Source organism: Staurois parvus, unplaced genomic scaffold, assembly GCF_062004578.1.
Source record: "Staurois parvus isolate SC_StPar_1 unplaced genomic scaffold, SC_StPar_1.0 ptg001328l, whole genome shotgun sequence".
NCBI lineage: Eukaryota > Metazoa > Chordata > Amphibia > Anura > Ranidae > Staurois > Staurois parvus.
The window spans coordinates 6,055,643-6,077,637 of record NW_028319124.1 but is presented as its reverse complement, the minus strand read 5'-3'; the positions used below and the strand labels follow the sequence as shown (position 1 = coordinate 6,077,637).

Below are 21,995 nucleotides of genomic sequence, written 5' to 3'. Positions count from 1 at the left end.
AAAACTGAACTCCAGACAAAACTTTTTTATGTTTTGGATAAAGCATGGAAAGGGCAACTTCTCAGTTCTAGCTGCATCCTGGGAAGATGTTCAATCACTTTCTGTCTTGGTTATTAAATTGTTAATGAGTAGACACATCCCCCCCGAAGTATGGGAAAATGCCAAATCTCACAGCTGTCACTGAAACAGGTGGCAGATTTCCCCTCACCTATTGGGACTTTATTTTCTCCTGGGTGACAACTGTCCCGGATAACAACTGTCAGCCAAACTGAAATGTGTAAAAAAAAAAAACTAGGCCAGAGTTCCACATTAAAGATATAAACTACATATTACAACTTGAATAAACCAGGTACACTGTTTTCCTCAGCTTCCCTAATTCTTCACATTATAACTTGCACTAAATTGCAAGAATGTTTTAAATATGAACTCTATTCAAAAATTCCTAAAATTACAGGCTAAATGTATCTTGAAAAAAAAAATAAAAAATGCACATGATTTTGCAGGCAAAAGGAAAAAAAGGGCATTTTTTTCCTAGGAGTCTGCAGATCAATGCACATGTGATCACTGGATGGCAGGTGCATTGTCAGGCTCCTGCATGCTCTTCCTCTAGCTTTGTGACTGTACCTCCATACGGACTTTCGGTTACAAAGTTGGAGAGAGATTAAATGTAGTCATCAGTGTCCTCACAGTCCATTGAGAACTACCAGCTGTGTGTCGCCGAGGACTTGTAGTTTATTCATTCACAGATGCCTGGGAATAAATGATGTGGCTGTGTAGGCGGGGCCCCATACAGCTGCGTTGTTTTTAAAATGTGACAACAGGTATGGGGAGAGGATCCCCCGTCCATTGTCATGGAGAGAGAAGCGAGAGAGGTGAGTTGCTTAATAATAACATGTTGCATGTTACACCCTAATTACGGGTGTAAAATGTAACATGTTACTAAAGGCGAACTTATACTTTCAGCTATAGGGAACCCCGTAAGAAGAAATTGTGCGTCAAGTGAAACTTCTATAGGGACCCATTTTTTACTTCTAAAGGATAGGTTTGCTCTGCCATTCTTTGTATCTCCCAGCACCGAGTAATAATTTGTATTTCTTACTATTCTCCTGACGCTACAGAGAAGTCATCTTTCGTGTTCTTATTCCTTTTGGAGGTTACTAGTGTTGGCCATTCATGTGCCAGCCGCGCCCCACAATGCACTGTGCCCTGACAGTGCATTATGACTGGCCAAAGTAATGCACCAATCACAGTGCATAATGATGTCACAAGAGGCGGGGTAACATCATCACGGTATATAAGAACTGTCATCGCAGCGCAGCTGTGAGACAGCGGGAGCGAGCGTCGAGAGTGGAGCTTTTTTTTTTTTCGGGTCGGTGGTGGTGACAGGCATCGTGATTGACATTGGATCTACTTCGGGGGACAATTTTTATTTTTAATAAAAGACTTGTCAAAGACTGTCTCCTTTCATTTTTACACTACCCTTTTTTTTGTGAATGGGTAGCAGTACCGTATACTGCATATTCATTCACATGGGGGGGGGGAATCTGGGGGCCCCCTTGTTAAAGGGGGATTCCAGATTTCGATAAGCCCCCCCACCCGCAGACCCCCACAACCACCAGCCAGGATTGTGGGGAAGAGGCCATTGTGCCCATCAACATGGGGATACAGTGCTTTCAATAAGCCCCTTGCCCCAAAGCACCAACCCCATGTTGAGGGCATGTGGCCTCATATGGTTCAGGAGGGGGGAAGGGCGCTCGCTTGCCCCCCCCCTTTCCTGACCTGCTGGGCTGCATGCTCAGATTGGGATCTGGTATGGATTTTTGGGGAGGACCACCACACAATTTTTTTAATTTTGGTGTGGGGTTCCCCTCAAAATCCATACCATACCCAAAAGGCTTGGTATGGATGGGAGGAGGGACCCCATGCCGTTTAAAAAAAAAATGTAATTGTCTGGGAACCCCGCTGACAGCTAAAACATGAAAGAATGTTTCACTACTAAAATACCGCATGACTTAGTAATATAACTCATGCGGTATTTTAGTAGCTGAGCGGTATCATACCACATGCTCAGAATCAGTAAGATACCGCTCAGTAAATTGTCCCTGTTTGAAGTTTCTTGGTCAAATTTTCAGTAGGTTCAGCCCATCAATACTTGTTACTAAGCACAGTTTATAACTTAAGGGAATAAAATGTCGCAGACTCCCCAACAGTAAGAATACGAGAGAGTCATTACTACAGGTACAACAAGAAAGCATTAAGGAAAACCATGCTTATTGAGATAAGGTGTCTGCCAATGCTGACCTCTCCTTCTAAAAATGTTAGCTGCCTGGCTGTCAATGCTTCCAGATTTACTGATCCAGAACAAGTATCTGGCTTCACTGGCTGCATACATCTTTGTGGTCAGTAAATAGAAAAGTACTGAGGATCAACAAGATTCCCAAGCAACAAGCAATTTAAGAACAGAACCCTCAGTAGTTCTCTTTGCACAGGTTTTCTTTATAACCGTCATGAGATTCTGTGTATTAGTAGGATATAATCTTAAAAGAATGGTATGTATTAGTTACCTTCACTACACGTGTTTAGTTTAATACATTCAGGGAGCTTCAACAGAAATTCAAATGAATAGGTTTACTTCACAATACTGCATAATGTTGGGTTATAGTATTACCTATCATCACCTATCTTGTTCCAAGCTCTGCACTCAGCTGGAAAAGTGAAATGTATTCATCTACAGCTATCAACAGAATGCTCACACAGATACTACACGTCCCTAAAGCATCAAAATTTCTCCAATAAAGCTTTCTTTTACTGATCCACAGTATAGAAAGTGAAATGAAGGATCTGGTTGCAATAAGCAATGATTAAAACTTAAGATAAAAACCTCCTTTACCTTTTTACAAGCATTTGTTTTTTAATTTACACTGCTTGTGGTGTATGTGCAGTGCAGTACACACTCCCTGCATCGGTAAGATGCTGAAAAGTGAAGCCTAGTGATAATACATTTCCACTGTATCATCACAGGTTGCCAGTTTCTGAACAATGAAGGGTGCAGAAAAGAAAGGGCAGAGGCAGCTGTGGAGAAGCTATGGTTGGAGCAGAGCTGTCACTGCTGGAGAAGGGAGGGCAAACTCAGCATAATATGCATATCTGCACATTATAACAAGTATTCCCATATCCCCATTACCCCTCAGTGGAGATTTAAAGCTGTGTTCACACTTGTGCGGTGCAGTATATCGCTTGTGATTCGCACAGGAACTGCACCGCATTCCTGGGCAAATCACATGGGAATTTTGTGCAGTGCGACTGGAGCCATACATTTTGTATGGCTCAAATCGCACCGCATCCGCACCAAAAAGGTGCAGGACCCTTTTGTTGGTCCGCACTAGAATCCGATCGCATGGGTATTCACACTGCACTTTGAGGACTGATTTCGGGGTGTTGTTAACTTGACATACACACCCGCAGCGGTTCATATGAACGGGGTGTGATTGTGATGCGGTGCGGAATTCACACAGAAAATGCTGCGAATTGCGCACCGCATCAGTGTGAACCTAGGCTAAAGGATACGTTAACCTTTAAAAAAACATACTACGTAGTAAAGGGGCCTCAGTAGTGAAAGAAAAATTGCCTAGCTTAAAAAAATACAGCTTAGTTTACAAGAAATACCTAAAGGCCAATCTCAGCTTTCCCAAAGCCTGTTCACAAAATCTACAATCCTGACAGATCTACCCCATCTTGACACAGAAGCTGGGACACTCTGACCATTGAGTGTACACCCAGCATAACAGAAGTGAGCATTCTTCATAATCCACAGCTGAGCTCTGTGCATGCATCGGTCTTGATGGAGGAAGTGCGATCATTCCTGTGATCCTGGAGGTGTACCTAACGTATGATGTGTCCAAAATCCTGGGCAGGATGAGGGTGATCACTTCCAATTGTAGTTTTCCAGCCAGACTGCGGGAAAGCCAAGTTTAACCTACAGGTAGGGCATTTGAACCAAGGACCTATTTTGTAAGCTGCACAGTGGACCACTGGATTGCATAGTACAAAAGTGAACCTGGTCTTCAAAGCTGTAACTAATTTTCATTCTCAGGTTACTGTAGCTATGTTGTATATGCCTTCAAAAGTCTAGCAGCAAAATCAGAAAACCACTGTTGAACACAACAAGAGATGCTTCAACAGCTGATACAGGCAGAGTGGAACAAAACTGGTGAAAAAAATCTGCTTACATAATTTACCATCTCACTACCATTTCTTAAAATTATACATTGAATAAAACCAGACAGGAGAGAAATTTGGGAGCAGTAATTTCTGATTGTTTTTAAAGGTGCAAGCTCCATGAATGTCAAATGGACTCATGGATTTTGTTTACTGTGTTCACCAGACCTGAATACTTGTTCCAAGCAGGGAATCACTCTCACCGGTAAGCAAGGAATCACACTTCTCTCACAAGTAAGCAAGAATAATAGCTCTGGATCTTCCACCATAAAGCCGGCCATAGATGGATTGGATCTTGGCCGAGGGACTCAGGGACCGGCCAAGATTCGATCTATCTATGGGCAGGCTGGTTGTACTGAAGTCAATCCATCCACTGACTTCAGCTTGTCAGAGTTTTTTTGTGTGATCATTGAATTTTTCCATCAACACTAACTGTGTTAATGGGGGAATTTAGCAATTTTCTTTCTTTCCACCTGTGTCAGCAATGGTGGCTTTTATATTTCTATATATATACTGTAAAAAAACTCAATTTTATTGTATCTTCAATTTATTAACACTGAAGGAAAATCCTCTGGAAATTCACTTTTTTTTTTACATGACATAAAATTCAGTGTAAAGTTAAAGCCACAAATATTCCATTTACATTTATAGTTCTAATTATAGTTATTAAAACATCAGATGGAAGTCCATTCTTGAAGTTGTATCCTTTGAGGGTTTCCCCTCCCCTCCCCACTGCTGGATCAGGTCAGATCTGCACACAAGAGTATGTCATTGTGATTTTATATTGTCTGGTAACTCTCTGAGGTATATAAAGCTTGGTCAATCACTTTTGGTTGATGAAGTCTATGCATACACTGTAAGGCTCCATGCACACTGCTCCTAGAGGAGTTTAGCGTTTTGCCTGTAGAAGCAACTACAGTTATCCTATGTGTCCATGCACATTAGGTAGTCTAGAGGTGTTATTTAAGCTCAGCATTTAGAGGCAGAAAAAATCTGTTCTGTTTTGCGCTTTTGAAAGCATTTTTGTGACAGAAAAAAAATGCTAAACGCTTCTAAACACTAGCACAAAAAATGCTCAAAATTAGCATTTTTTCTGCCAAGAGCACTAGCTGTTTTTTAAACCAGTGTGTATGGAGCCTAATGATTTAATTTTTTGTATAATATGGATTCATATTCACTGTCAAATACTCTCCTGAAAAAGTGAAAGCTGTCCATGAAACATGTAGAGAGAAATCCTAGATCTACAAAACATTTTATAGGTTATATGTTATGCTAAATTAGATCTGGGAAAACTGGAGGTGGCTATGAAAATTGATCACTGTGAACAATTAAGTGTGTATGGAGTACACCAGAGTGGTGAGTTACCGGATTCAATTTGTGATTTTAACTTTACATTGGATTTTATGTGGTATGAATAAAATTGTGACATTTTAACAAATCTTTCTTTTGTGTTGTTTATAAATTTGATGTACCTGGAAAGTCCTGTTAAAATGAAGCTTATATATATATTTTTATATTTCTACCTTCTTCTTCCTTCTCTTCCTCAGCTCCTTCATTTGGCTAACAAGAGTAGAAAACAAAAGATGCCAATTGTAAATTCCATGTAGCAAATAACACAGGGCTAGGGATTTTGTCTCTTCCTCACCCACCATTTGACAGTGCTGGCTGCCTAAGCAGCAAATGACCAAGCACTAGCACTGTCTCTTGAGAGGAAGGAGCATAGGTCATACCCCAAGTATTGGATATTTAACTATTCTTCTTTCACCTGAATGGGAAGGGGGGTGGGGGTGACAATTGCCTTTTCCCTGTGTTGACAATGCCTTCTTTAAATGTATTGCAGTCAAAACACTAAAAAAAAGACTTGTTACTGAGGGCACCTGCATCTTGCTCCCTGTTTTATTCAATTTGTACAAAGTAGCCTTTTAGGGGTAAAGAAAAAATGGCAGCAGCATGACATTATATTACTCAATTTACACATTGGGCTTAGGGGCTATGCTAAAATCTTATTTCTAGACTGTATCCTAGTGATGATGATTAACTCACAGCTTGGGTGTCAAGGCCAACTAAAACTGACACATTTGTTTTGTTTTGTTTTTTTCTTTTTTTGAGGGGGAGGGATGTTAAAAACCCACTGTTTTAATGGCTCTCTGACTTTCTGGTTTTAGAATGAACCAGTTCTCAGAGGCCAATATTAAGGATGTAAATTTTGCAGCTAGATTCCCTTGTTAATTTACATAACTGAACTTTCAGCATGGCCGGTTTCAGGAGATTTCAGCAAGGAGAAAAAAAAGTTAAAAAAAAGAACTGACAACACAACAAAATACAGAAATATTGGGTTTGGGTTGACCTAAACTTACAATAGAACTGAAAAATGCATGAACATTTAAGGCCTATAGTGGGTATATACTACTATCAGTGACACTAGTGTGGAGATCCCTCTTCCCCTCCTTTCCAAGCCATGGAATGGCCATGGCCATGATGACTAGAGAGCTGCTGTAAGCTGGCCTTCCAGTCCATAAATTCCTATAATAAATCCACAGTGATAACAAAGTGCATTTTCTGAAACAACAGTTTAGCTTTTGCCATCTATGTTTTATAAAGCAACTAAATAAAATTAATATCAAGTTATAAAAAACCAAACCAGGTAGAATTATTTTAAGCCCTTTAAGCCATAACAGCACACAGATATCAGGAAGGAGACACAACACACCCAAAGTAACTCAGCATCCAATACAAGTTCACAAGGCATGCAAAGCGAGAAAGCAGCGCAGAGAAAGCCGCGTGCGAAGCAAGGATGGATTTTTAATGGTTTTACAACTTTATAAAAACAGTTAAATGCAGATGTGAGTGGGTTAAATGGGGGAAAAGCTATTTTTAGTTACCTTTCTCAGATTTCTTTAGGAAAGCTGGCGAGGAAGAAGGAATCATAGGTATTTTCATCAACTCTGCACGCTTTGAGTCATTCAGTAGAAAGTGGGACTTAAAGGACATAGAACTGACCAGGGTATAATCCTGAACTATCAGCCCTATACAAAACAAACAGAGAGATGCGGTCAATGAAAGCACCCATGATTCCACAAGGATCAACACAGAGTGGGGAGGGGGTGTGGAGGTTCAGGGAAGAAGAAGAAAACAATACAAATAAATAAAAAGACACAATGAGAAAATGAAAAGTAAACATGGGTGAAAAGAATGACATAAGAACAACTAAAATGAGAAAGTGACATGGGTGGTGTCAACATGTGGCTCTGTTTATGTTAACTAGGCCCTGCCTAATAGGATACCAAATCATGGCTAATCAGCGGCTGCATCATGATAGGGTTATCACAGTGCACCCCATGAAACTGCTATGAATGTGACACTGGGAAGGGAGGGACAGTCTCCAAACACAAGAGTATCAAGTAGAAACCCCCTGGTTGCCTACTGTGGGTCAGTTGGTGTTGCATCCAAAGTTCTTTTCAACCTTTACAAGCCACTAATTCATTAGAGCCAGAGGAATAATGAAGTTACAAGGCTCAATTCACAAAGCTTTAACACAAAGATAAGGAGCTTTCTTTTAATGACTGTCATTTTCAAATCTCAGTGGAATCAGCTGAAAATAAATTTCACTTTAAAAAAAAAAACATTAAGATGCTTATCCTGGTATGTTAGCTTTCTGAATTGAACCTACAATGTCTTAAGAAACTGGAGGATGGGTAAAGTGTATAGGATGCAAACAATCAGAGCTTTCCAATGGCTGATGGAATATGACTGGCTGATAAAGGCTACACATTTTCCTATGTGTTCAAAATGTAACCCATATGTTTTAAAGAAGGAAATCCAATATGCAAGCACTTTGTGTTGTATCTCCTAGTGTGTCTTCTCTAAACATTCTCTACTTGAGCAGGTGATAAAATGCATATGCATTAGAAGCAAACCTATACAATCCATTAACTTCATGTAAATGTAAATTCTCAGTTTCTAAAAACTGCACCTCTAGACCTCACAGGCAATGTCTACTGTTCTAATACTGAATTTCCAAAAGTAAGACTCCCAACACCCAAATACATAGTGTGGTTCCATTGACTCACTGAAAGAATGCTCTGTGGAATAAAATGGGGACATTTATAAGCTGGCCTTACACTAGCAGAATTTCAAATGTTTTGAATCAAAAACTTTCTTTCAATTTTCTGTTAGTGGGGCCAAATCGAAGTTCATTTTAGACTGCAGCGAGAAAAAATTTGAACGAGAAGGATAGAGAATTTTTCTTGAGTAAACACATTTCTAACAATGCACTTGGTTTTTTGTTTAGAAAAGTTCATTCATTGCAAAATTGATTGTTAAAAGCAAGCAAAATTTTGAATTACTTTCAAATGACATTTGTCAAGTCATCAAACGTACTGAGAATTGTCGTACAAATTCTAATAGTGTATTGCCAGCTTTAGAGTACAACTGAAACAAGCCTGGACAATGCTGACCAAGCATATGATGAGGTTACCTTCAATCTGATATCCAAAACAATCTGTAGTTTCAGATATATAGGCATCTGAAATATTTGAAGGGAACAAACCCTCTTTTGGTAGTGAAAGTCACCATTAACTTTCCCAACAAATCCAAAATGTATATATAACTTTGCCTGTACCATTTTTTATGTAAGCTATGCCCTGGCTTGTGAAAGGTTTCGTTTCAGGTCTTACTTTAAGGAAGTCAGTATTTGCATACTAACAACAGAAAACTATAATCCACTCTGTTATATGTTATATACTGGCACTTCCATGGCGATTGTGACTTGTACATGTAGTCTTCTGTTATAGCAGGTTTGCTTTAAGATAATCTTTGAAATAAAAGAAACTGTATCATATGATTTTCTAGCTTGCACAGGATAGTATTCTGGAACATTGGGTTATACTGCCACCTGCCACCTTCAGGAGTTTGAAAAGTGGCAAAGCACGGCTGTAAAGACAGCCAAGTATAATTCCTTCTGCTGCCAATATGCCTCAGTTTTGTAGCAAGCAATGATAGGAGTGGATCATAAGAACAGAGGGAAGGGACCTGTGACCCATAACGTGCTCCAAGTAAAGGTTTTTAAATGTAAGACAATACTCCTATTTTCTTAGAACAAAAACAGAACACAGGATAGTATTCTGAAACATTTAGACATCCAAAAGCAGTCCACATGAAATGTATGGCAACAGCAAAAAAAATAAACTAACGGCCTCACATAAAGAAAAACCAATAGGCTAACAAAGGCAGCTCAAGGGAGCCTACAGTGCCACCTAAAGAACCTTACAACTGAAGCCGTCATCAGCTGAGGTCCAAATATCCCCCTGGTAAAACTCAAAGTGGTTTTAAACTTTTACATATACCCAGTCCAGTAACTAGCCTCAATTGATACACAGAGATTAAACAAATCCTCCTATACAACTTGTACACTTTTTATATGCAGCCATCTGTCCTATACAGCCTTCTACAACCGACAGATGAAAGGATTTTTCTCAGCAGCAAAAAGCAGGGGGCAGGGATCTGATATGATCCACACTGCATAGCTATAGCACAGAGCTGAGTGTAATCTGAGAGCTAATTGGAGGAAAGTGACATAACCCCCTCTATACAGTCTCAAGGAAACATAGAATTGATTGTATGAGTCATCTGCTGTGTGCTGGTGGGGCAGAAGGTGGTCTCTTGGGAGGCTGAAGTATCGGCCTAATCTATTAGAAATAAGTCATGCAGACAGCAGAGAGAGGAGAGATCATAGAGGAGCCAGAATCAGTGGGTTGGAATCAGGTTAATACACACTATCATGGCACACGCTTTGTTCATTTTTCATGTCTGAGCTTTATAACCACTTTAAAGAATGTGTGAATAGAAGAACAGGTGGCAGACTTGCAAATCTGAGAAACAGATGCCTGATACTAAAAAGCCTATGAAGCAATAACTGATCTAGTGGAGTGTGCCTTGATTGGAAAAGGGGAATCTTGCATCTGAGGACATGAATGATAAGCTGATGAATCCACCTAATGATAGTGGAACAAAAATTGTACTTCTCCCATTCAGGGGCCTTCAGGGATGACAAAGAGAGAGACAAACTGACAAAGGGGAGTTGTAGCTGAGATATAGGATCAAACAGTATTTACCACATCCAGACAATGGAGTGAAATTGACTTAGGAGGTTTAGATGCAGAATAGAGAGATACTAGAACAATGTCCTGGTTAAGGGGAAAGCAAGAAACCACACTGGGAAGAAAGAAGGATCTGGGCCCTTAAAACAACCTTATCCTTGTGTAGCATGCTTCCTCCAGTCCAAGGTCCTGCACTGAGAGAGTATCAAGGACTCCTCCCCAGCCAAACTGGCTGGTATCCATCATCAGAACTTTCCAAGCCATTGTGAGGAAGTATTTTCCTGTTGCCAGGACGCAGGCATCTGAAGACTTAGGATTTACCCAAACCTCTGTAACATTTGCATGGCCTGTCAGACATTAGCTGGCAGAGATTGTGCCAATCATTTCCTCAGAAAAAAAGATCAAAGATAGACTCAAAAGATCAAAGATAGGAGGAGAAATAAAGGGGCCCACTTCCCACAAGCACTCCAACAATACCAAAAGCTTATCAATCCGCCTGTCCCAAAATGGCACACACATGGGCCATGTGCCTGACTTAGAAGGAGATTGCTCAGTGAGGGAGCTTGGGTCAAACAACTGGCAAACAAAAATAGGTGGCAGATTTAAAATTAAAAAAACAATCCTCTTCTGCTGCCTCGTTTGCGACTGAATGTTTTGCACATGGTGCTCCGTTGTTTTACTCCTAGAAGACCAAAGCAGTACACCTAGATTTTAATGGACAAGGATCCCTACTTATCACAGCAGCCTTCCATCCTGCATCATCCTCAAGGCAGAAAGGCAAAGAGTTAAGCCCTATTCACTGGTCTTCTCCCATCTGGTGGGCTTTCTCACTAAGGAGTCTTCAGGGACTGGGTTCCACCAGATGGAGTTACCTTGGCCCTGGACCTGTACAGTACCCTGTGGCTAACTCAACACATACTTAAGCACCAAACGCAGGATCGAGTACCCGGAGAATGGCTAGCCTCTCACCTTCTTCTTGGCAGGGTTAGGGTATGGTGAAAAATGAGCCTCAGTGACTTTGCAGCAATTGAAGAAAAAATATCTTGATAAAAAGTAAAAAGGTTTTGTTTCTCTCAAAGCAATAATAAATCCATTTAGCTAAGGACACTACCAAAAACTTGATGTATTTTGTGAGTAGAAGGCTGTCCTTAAAGCTTTATTTTGCCCTTTTCAAGTCTCCTTGAGATGACGGTATAACCCAACATTCCAGAATACTGGCCCTCTGCCCATGATATATGATCAAAAAATTATTTCTGTAAAATTGCTGCAAATACATAGAAAGCACTTGTTAAGGCCATTCAAGTATATCTAAAACTAAATCATTATTTTTTGGTTTTGGATGGAGATGTACATGATTAGCCTCTCAAAAGATCCCTTCTTAGAGGGTTGTCATTGGAACTGACACTCACATTGGAAGATTTTCCCTCACCTCTTGTTCTAGAGATGACAGTAAAATTTTGGATTTCCAATCACACAGTTCTAATTCCATAGGCAAGAATCTGCAGGTTCCTGCAATGAAATGACAGGTGTGTGCAAGACGTTGAGGTTGCTGAGCTCATACAATACAATGATAGCCTGATGGCGGCCTCATCTGTCTGTGACAATTTGCACTTTTTTCACACAGCCAATGATTTTCTGTGGTTAGGGATAGATGATAATGGTTGGACACAGATTCCTGCCTCTGAATTTAGCTGTGTGTGTTGTATTGTGTGCAACCTGTTTCATGGTGCATAATATGAATGAGGCCTTAGATACAGAGGAAAGAGGATCTAACCCTTCCCAACTCTACCTAAAACCTACCTAAACCTAAACAAAAAAAAAAAGTTTTGGCTTTACATACACTATAAAGGCAAAGGGAACATCTTGCAAGTAAGAGATCTTTTTGGAGTCTGTTTTTGCACCTACATTCAACTCGCTACAATTGGTTAATGTTTATCAACAGCCTACTATAATCATTATCATTTGTTTGGTAAAGTTATGACCAGGGGCGGACTGACCATTTGGAAACTCGGGCACTGCCCGAGGGCCCGCAGTCAGTAGGGGGCCCCATGAGATGCCCCTGGTGCCTTTTTCATAAGCTTTTTTGAGTTTGGGCAAGGACACAGGGGCCCCATGATCCCCTATTGCCCGGGGGCCCCATGAGTTGTCAGTCCACCCCTGGTTATGACTTTGGACAATGATGTTTTGGTGTGACCAGAGACCCTGGAATATAGCCTTCCTCATCAGCACACACAATAAACTGAGAGCCATCAGCTGCAGACATTAGATTAGTTCAGAACTTTTACACAGTGAAATTATTTACTGTGTTATTTCAAATGAAAGCATTTTTTTTTACAGTCTGCAAAGGTGAGTGAGCCAAAGGCTGGTTAGTCCAGCTTCAAGATACCCCAAGGGCTAACGTTTACCATGAATGATAAATATATATATTTACACATATACAGAAAAATCTACACTGCTCCCAAAATTCAGTAAATTAAGTAAAAATTGTAACCTGTTATTTTCTATTGTAAAATGTCAGTCCGGCCTCACCGTGTTTCTGGGTACAATCTGATACTGACACAATGCTAAGCTGATAAGATAGGCCAAACTTCTTGGAATGCTGTTTCTGTGATATCAGCAACCTCCTTACTTACCAGCCCTGGCTGCACTGATGTCTCTGTTACCAAAGTCTTTTAGCCAAGAAGGCAAAAACACCAGGAAAGCTGCATCTATGCAGTCCATCATTGATATGGAATCTCTATTATACAATTTACATCCAGAAAATATAGACTATATAATAGGCTCAATACACAAAGCAAACAAAAGGATAAGGATATTCATTTTCAGCCACGTGACTTTAATTTTCAATTCCACTTGGATTGTCAACTTTTTGAAAAGAAACATCCTTACCTTGGTGAATTGAGGCTCATGTGTGAAATAGACAGCAGTGCTTTCTGGTCAGTGGATAAAGTAATTTGACAAGTTTACAGTTCTCTTTAAAGAAAAGGCTTAATTTTGAATCTCCAAGCTGAAATTAACGTTATATCCATACTGGAGGTAAAATGCATAATGTGAATAAATATTAAGTAGTTAAAATAATTAAATCCCAGAAGCTATATGAAACATTCAGTCATGTCTGCACGGTTATGTGTCTAATGTGTGCATTATTCCTTCTAATGTCTACCTCAAGAAAAGCTCAGACTGGCTACATCACAAAGGAAAACTGGTTCATAGAGATTATTGGAAAATGTTAGATTAGATAAGATTGTTAGAAGATGTTTCAAAAGGTGATATCCTTTGAAGAAATGTTTTAATTCAGATACCCTGCCAGGCCCTGGCCAATGTATATAAGGAGAGCTGCAGAGTACGTGGGTCATTGCATTCCAAAGAAAATTGAGTGTGAGGAACTCTTTTGGGCAACCCATGATTTAGTGAAAATGCTGCTAAACTTGAGGAATATGTAAATCCAACACGAATAAAAGCCTATGCGGGTTTCTTTTCCCATCTATGGAAATTTCCCTTCACTTTCTGACCTATAGACACAACAAGAAGTGAGAGAAAAATTTCTCCAAAGTAAACGGAATTAGAGAGGTGTCACCAAACAAGTGTCCTAACTGGAAGATTTGACCTCTGTTCATGTTTTGGTGACAACTCAAACCTTGGATATTCCCATCTCTATATGCACTGGAGAACAATGGTCACCAAGACAAATAGAGAGGTTGCATCAAAATACCCAAAACAAAAAGGCTTTGGCTTTAGATATACTTTAGAAGTAGTGTGTAGATTGTCACAAATAGACTAGGAGATTGCATCCTATCATGCCCAACCCAAAAAGGAATTACTAATCTTGGATAGAACTTTTATTCTCAATTTCAAAAAAGGTGAAGTTGACTGCAAATAAATTTATAAAAAATGTTGAATTTCTCTATGAAGTATAACTATATATCTAAGAGATGAAACTGGCTATTTTAGAGCTCCTCCCTTGCACATACTACAATAGAGTGTCCTGATGTTGGCCTGTTCTGTGTTCTGTTCTCCTCTGCGTGAACCTTTAATGAACCATTCTGTGTTCTGACGTAAGTAGCTCATGTGATCCATGCGCGGGCTTCATTCTGATTCATGGTTAATATCACGTGTATTTGCAGTTTGCAAAGCACATTGTTATGAGTAATGAGTTTGAGGAAACAAAGAAAAACGATGAATGGAATATGAATAAATGAGAACAAAGTAATCTAGAGGCTTCATCTGGTCAGGGAATTTAACACATTCTTGAACATTTGTTGCTAGGGTCTTCTATAAATCTTATTATCACCATTACACTTGCAATACACACACATAAGTAATTCTAAGTAAGCAAAACATTCTCATCAAGCTAGATCAAGCAATTTTCACATTCAACAAAATGAATATCATATTCAACAGTTTTGGAAGATTCCCCAACTCATAAGGCTCAAGATCTCATTGATTAAATACCACACTTAGGCGGAGTGATTTCATCCTCTTCTGTACAGCAGAGAATTAGACCATGTTTATTTCAATACGTTACCTGGATACTAAATTAAGGTGATGACTTTCTTTAGGACACTTTCACCCAGCTATTCTATAAGCACCCACCCACAGAGAATACAGACAGGATCCTTTGGAAGCTCTGATGAGAGAGGAGTTAATGGGGTTCTAGCCTAGTGACCCCCTACCAAAAAAGGGAAAATTACAAGGTGCTGTAGTTCATCCAAAATGGGTCACATAGCCTAGATAAGTTTAGCTATTAGCCTGATTCCACTAAGGGTTTAATAATTAAATATCATTGATGGTCCAGTTAATTAATTCATTAAGTAGGATGTACTAGAAAAGTGGTGATCCCCAATTTGTTTTGTGAATCTGTCTAATTAGGATTGGATGTCTCCACCCCCAGTTTCTTAGATTAAGATTTAATATAGAGTTATGTTGCAGCGCCACCCGCTGGCAGATGGTACTGCAGCACAACTAACTAGTAACATTTCATGCTAAAAAGCATGAATGTGCTGCATACAGACCTGGAGCTCCAATTGTTGTTTACAATGGTGGTCGGGGCAGTAGAGAGTTGTTGATGCTACTACACTATATGGCTTAAAGTTTGTGGACACATGTGGGAATGTCTTCACATTCACCCAAAAGAGCAATTGTGAGATCAGGTACAGATGCTGTGTGATAAGACCTGGCTCAAAATTAGTGTTCCAATTCAGCCCTGAAGCAGGGCTTTGTGCAGGCTACTCCCAAGTTCCTTCACACCAAACTTGTCATACCATGTGTTTATGTAACTGGCTTTGTGCATAGGGGGCAGTCATGCTGGAAAAGAAAATAACCTTCCCCTAAACTGTTTCCACAAGGTTGAGGGAACACAGCTGTTTAAAATATCTTTGTGGTGGGAGCAATATTAGTACCCTTCACTGGAAACACCTGAATGCAGTAATTTAGAAGGACATCCACAAACGTTTGGACATATAGGGATTGATTTACTAAAATTGGAGAGTGTAAAATCTGGTGCAGCTCTCCATAGAAACCAAGCAGCTTCCAGGTTTTTTGTCAAAGCTTAATTGAACAAGCTGAAGTTAGAAGCTGATTGGCTACCATGTACAGCTGCACCCGATTTGTATGCCCTCCAGTTTTAATAAATCAACACCACAGTGTACATGAAGAGAGCACAAGCATCAACAGAAAATATACTGCATTTCAGGCACACTGTAATGCATATTAAACTGTGCCTAAAAGACATGATGAGACAGACGAAAGGTCTGTACCAATATTTTTAGGGGTACAGTTCTTATCTACGTTTTTTGGGTGTTTGATGCTGTTTACATCTTTGTTGTGCATTTCCATTATGGTATTGCAAGTAGAATGCACTGTACATGTAGTTAATATCACACTATGACATGAACTAGATTGTACCTAGACCTGTTATTTATGGGCTATGCTGGATATGTGTACAGCCAGTATAGGCCATGGCCTTAGACAGTAGGGGCAGCACACAGCCAAACATACATCATGTTGCTTAATGTCTCCATACACTTAGTAAACATTAAGCAGCAGAATGTAAAACTGGAGAATGTAAAAATCGGGTGCAGCTGTAAATGGTAGCCAATCAGCTTCTAACTTCAGCTTGTTCAATTAAACTTTGACCGTCAGCCCTACTCTTCAACCAGTTGGTCTATGTATACTGAGGTAGACTGGGAAGACTGTCTCCTTAAACCTCTCGGTGTGTCTTGTGTGGCTATATAATCTGATCTTGTGATTTTAGCCTGGGGTAAAAGGAAAGCAAACAAAACAGTTGGAATAAGAAGGAGGGAAGTATAATTCCTGTCTTGGTTATGGGCCATCCAACTGTGATGAAAATACAATTCTTTGAGTACGATATAAGGATCTACAAATCCCAACATCCGGACAGTGCTACGTTTCTGAACTACATAGATAACAACTTCAGAATTACTAGATCTGTTCAGTAAGGTATTATATGTAGCAATGATGATGTACAAAATTCAGAAACCCACAGCAATCATACCTCACTAAAAAAGAAACAAAAGACCTCTAATGAGAAGTTATGGGTTACTGCATCTTGCATAATGAACATCAGCACTGCAGAAAATAAAGACTTAGTTATCTGCACTGTTTGTATGGTTTCCCTATTTACTCCTATTGTTGTCTGTCCCCATGCTAAAACGAATGTCCTTGGAAAACAAGATCAATGGAAAGACATTAGATGCCATAAAGAACTGTTCAGGCAGTAGCTATGGCAGCATTTCCCTTAACAATAGATCCTGTTCAGTGCAAATTTCAGATGAGTGCTCAGGCTTTACTCAGTCCTTGACATATTCAAGGTTAAAGTGTAATGCCAGCCAATACTTTCTATTTAGCTTTTGATAGAATGGGGAAGAGTTCAAACATGTTTGTATCCTGTCCCCAAGAGCCCTCCCCAAAAGGAAGATTTGCCTCATTCCCTGAAGGGACATCTCTCCAACAAGGGAACAACACAATAATATAGTGGGGGAAGTGTACAAACTTGTCAGCATTCTATTGCAATTTATGTTACTGCTGAAAATCTCATCCTGTCCACAGTGAGATTTCCCCAAAAGGGACACTGAAAGATATATTAACCCAATAGAGGTTGTAACCCTGAAGGCATACACCTGAGGCCATCTCTCCATATTTCCCTCCCTGGTGGGTTACACTCCTATATCTCTATTACCCTTGCCTTCCCTCAGAGATGCATTTTGCTCATCCCCAGAGGTAGATATTTCCTTTGGCTAAATTTTCTTTCCTTTCTTCTCCCATTCCTAGTTTATCATTCACTCTGAGCTACTGTTTACATATGTAAAAATACTGTGTTTGGCAACACGTCTGCCACAGTTTTCCACCCAGCAGATTTTAAGTTATGCACGTGGCTATGTTGCAGTGCATTAGCCAAATTTATACTCGTTAATCTGATATTAACCAGAAACTACATAGTGAAAATCATCACACAAATCACATTGCTTACCTCGAGCACAAACGAAGCAGAAGCTCACGTTGACAGCACAGGAAGAGTGACCACTGCGCTTGGAATGGTTGCTGCAAATGATGAGATTACCAGTGAGGATGAGGCTGCCTGCAGCCACACAGTTGTCTCCACTGTGATATGCCACTGGGCATCGTACACAGCGTAACATGCGCCCTGCAAACAGAAAGTCACAATGAAAACCTCATATGTATGCTTTCTACAGCTACTCCTAAAGTGAAATAGCTGTATATAATTTAATTACAGTATAAAGGTTACAGCCGCTTGTGCTTCCTAACGCAAACATATACTTTGCCCATGTAGGTGTGCTTTATTGCCCTTCCCCCCAACAATGAATACTCATGATGGCATTACACAGGTTGATGCATAACCTCTGTCTATAGTGTGGGACCTGACACTTACTGAAATAAACTACATATCCCACAGTCCCTGGGTCTCTCAGTGTAGGTGGAAGCTACACAGTAATTATATCTGACAGACACAAGCAGGCAGAGCTAGGTCACAGACACACACAGAGCTCACTTTCAGTTTGGAGATGATATGTTTCATCACATTAGCATTCCTACATTTATGATGCAACTCAGAGGGGGTGACTAGGCATGCATCGGATGCTGTGTGATCAAAGGAAGTTGTCCTGTCCCTTAGCTAGCTGCAGCAATGCAAGGGAAATAAGGGGATCGATCAGCCATGACACTACAACCTGTTGCCACTAAATGTGAGCTCATCATTAAAAGGTAAGGTGAACATACTACACAGGGCATATAATTACACTAACACCCAGTTAAAACATTTGAATCATTTAAAAGTGTACAATGCCTTTAAAAAAATAGCTGTGCATTTTCAATGAGTATACATTTTTTTAAAGGGTACAATGAATATACATATTTTAGGTTATCAACTATTTGAGTAATTTCTGATGTGAGTTTCACATTTTAAATTCTTGATGGACTATACTTCATGAATATATTTTATTAAAAGAGTTGTCAAGTTTCTAACTACTGTTTATATGCATCAGAAACTCTAAATTCCAACAGAAAAACTGGAAAATACATAGCAAGCCGCATAGGAGGTGCACTGGGATTTATTTACTAAAGCTGGAGAGTGCCAAATCAGGCTCACTTCTGCAAAGAAACCAATCAGTCTCCAGGTTTTACTGCCAAAGCTTAACTGAACAAGCGGAGGTTAAAAGCTGATTGGTTTCTATGCAGAAGTGAGCCTGATTTTTGCACTCTCCAGCTTTAGTAAATAAACTCCCCTTTTTCCAAGCAACTTAAGAAAGTTGGACTGAGAAAGCAGAGCAATTAAGCCCAGCTATTGGTGCAGCATCACAAAACAGGAAGCACAGCATGCATACATGATGTGTGAATAGTACCGCCTCTATATATTATACATAGTATACTGTATATGTATTAACAAATTAGACAAGATTTTTTTAAACATACCAAAATACTTTATACTCTGCTACACACATTTGAATATCCAATAGAATTTTCAAAGAATGTATTTTCAGTTAACCAAAACTGATATTTCAGTTGGAGTTGGCTAGATAAAGTAGAAGTCCATTCAAATCCTATCTAAATGGCTCCCACCCCCATTTTAAGTCCTATACTAACTTCCCTGTAGAGGAAAGATGTCTATAATCACCTATACCCTGGGTGCTCTGGTCCAGTCACATGATCAACTCCCAGCACCAGCTTCAGGGTAGAGGAGGGACAGCTGACAACTGATGCCTCATGGTAAGCCTATGGGTGATGTCACAACATAGGCATTGCAGCCGTACTTGGAGATCTCGCCTCTTCACTAAAGCTAGCCGCTGGGGAGATGACATGACTGGACCGAAGCACCCACAGAATAGGTAAGTACACACATCTTTCTTCTACAGGGTAGTTAGTAGAGGGCTTAGAATGCGGGTGGGAGCAGGTTTAAGTTTAGACTGGACTGTCACTTTAAATCACTCCTGCTAGGATTCCTTTCTCTAGCTCAAAAAAATCAGATTTTTTCTGCTGCACGTTCTATGATACAAAATAAATAAAAACAAAGCCTGAAGTGTCACATACCTACCTAATCCAACATCCCTGAATATAATCAGCACATACACCAGGGCATTTCATAGTGTGTTTTATGCAAGGTGTGAAACTTAGCCTGTGTGTATGCATCGAATGTTGGCAGCAAATGTGTTCTGGGTCTGGAAGAACGCAGGATGGCAAATGTTGCTGGAACCACCTAGAACACAGGTGTCAAACACAAGGCCCGAGGACCAAATCCGGCCCTCTAGGCCATTTCATGTGGCCCTCAGACCTCTCCTGCAGCTGTGGCACTCCATCGCCTTTACCTTGTCTCAGCAGTCAAAGGAAGAGAAGAGGAGAAGAGGAAAGATCTCCTCTGTCAGATCCTGCTATTCTCCATGCAGCCACAGAGAGGCTCATTTCTGCAACCTCCCACCCTTGGTCTCAGCAATTGGCAGCAGGGAGGAGGACAGAACTCCTCCTACAGATCCTGCACACCGCAGCACCTCCTTGTCTCCAACTCCCCTGCAGACTTCAGTAACTGACTCCAGCCCTCCTTTGATCCTCTTCCAGACCCTGCACTTTCTGCTTCCCAGCTCTGCCTCCAGCTTCTTCCTGGCAGCAGCACAAGGTAAAGGGAGTGCACTGTGATGTAAGGGAGGCAGGGGTGCTCTGGACATCTAGTGTTACAGATACAACCAGCCCTTTGAGGGCAACCATAATGCTGATGCGGGCCGCCATAAAATTGAGTTTGACACTGTAGCAATCGTGCACACAGATGGACGCGGCCATCCATCTTGTCAAGAATCTTCCATTTTGTATCATCTCTCTCTCCCAAATCAGGCTTCCTCCTCCAATTTCCCCCTTCCCTCAGGAATGTGGTCTGTGTGTGTTTGCTGAGTTCAAAAGGCAACAGGCCCCAGTGGGAGAGCTCCAGGGCTGTAAATCCCACACTAGCTAGGTGCCCCTCTGTCTGCAAGACCCATGCTGGAGAAGGGGTCATCAAGCCATAAACCGGCCCTCACTGAGCTTCAAAAGACATTCCAGGTGGTCATATAAACAGACTTACATTTTAAAACCCAGTTTTCCATATAATTTTATATCTCCAAATAGGAAATAATTACGCAAACATGGAACACATATTCGGATGGCTCACTGTAAGACAAGTCGCCGGGTGTATTACACCCCCTATCTGACATACACAGGAGAGCAGAAAATTATATCTCCTTAACCATTAAAGTAGATATTTCATATTTAACCATTCAGCAGATGATTCTGGGTATTAATCTACTCGTGGATAGAATGTTATATGTACCTAGGAAGTTATTGACCATAGTATAATTTGTGAAGGCTTTGGTAAAAGCATGAGCTCCCCGCCTACACAACCCCCTCCCCAAATGAGGCGATTGGTTCTCAGAGTCAGGGAGACACCCTGTGGAGTTCCTAGAAAAGCTAAGCTAAGCTGAGTTGAGCTAAATTGAAGAATTCTCCCTATTTTTACATCGGAACCAACTTTGGGAGAAAACGCCCTTTTTGCTCAGAAAACTTGAAAGCTGCTTAACCCAAGGCTTTTGGCAAGTACTTTATCTATCGCTTTCTGTATATTTAAATATATATTGGCTACATCTTTTTCTGTAAATATTTTTATTGCACCCTTTTGACCTTTTAGTAATAAATCTTACTTTCTGAAAGTGTTGAACTGTTTCTAAAGCTCTTTAATGCAAACTCAGAACCCCTGCCTCTGAAAAGCGCTACTGTGTGTGTGTTTTAAACTTCGGTATATCGCTGCCTGCGGTGAAGTGGTATACCGACGATTATTCAAACATCATAGTGTTATAGCTGATATTGCCGAGTTTCCTCTTTCTTTGTACAAAAAGGAGGTGTGGCAGTGTGAAGGGTTAATTGCGTAATTAACTTGACCCAGTAACAATCGCGCTCAGGCTGCAGGTACATCGATTGTGGTCCATTAGCTGGAAAATCGTTGTGCAGGGTGCAGCTGGGCGTGGTATTGTTACGCACGTGACAGCGCGGTTTTAGATTGGCTAGTCCTTCGGTCACGAGTTTGGTGAGAAGGGCTGGGGTCTGACGCTGCGATCGTCACAGACACCCCTGACCTAGAGCATGCCTGTATAATAATAAAACACACACACTTTAAACTGTACCAGA

At 40.5% G+C, this 21,995-nt stretch overlaps 1 protein-coding gene across 5 annotated transcripts in view; it reads right to left on the bottom strand.

The window, feature by feature from the left end:
• Positions 1-21,995, bottom strand: part of NSD3 (nuclear receptor binding SET domain protein 3) — a 192,758-nt gene that overhangs the window by 56,354 nt on the left and 114,409 nt on the right. For 2 of the 5 annotated variants that reach the window (XM_089661313.1, XM_089661314.1), the window contains exons 13-14: positions 17,806-17,979; positions 7,101-7,244 (exon numbers count right to left, since the gene is read on the bottom strand). In XM_089661313.1, coding sequence (XP_089517439.1) covers positions 7,101-7,244; positions 17,806-17,979 — 318 coding nt within the window. The remainder of the gene's footprint in view (positions 1-7,100; positions 7,245-17,805; positions 17,980-21,995) is intronic. The other 3 variants (XM_089661315.1, XM_089661316.1, XM_089661317.1) reach the window with 2 other exon arrangements.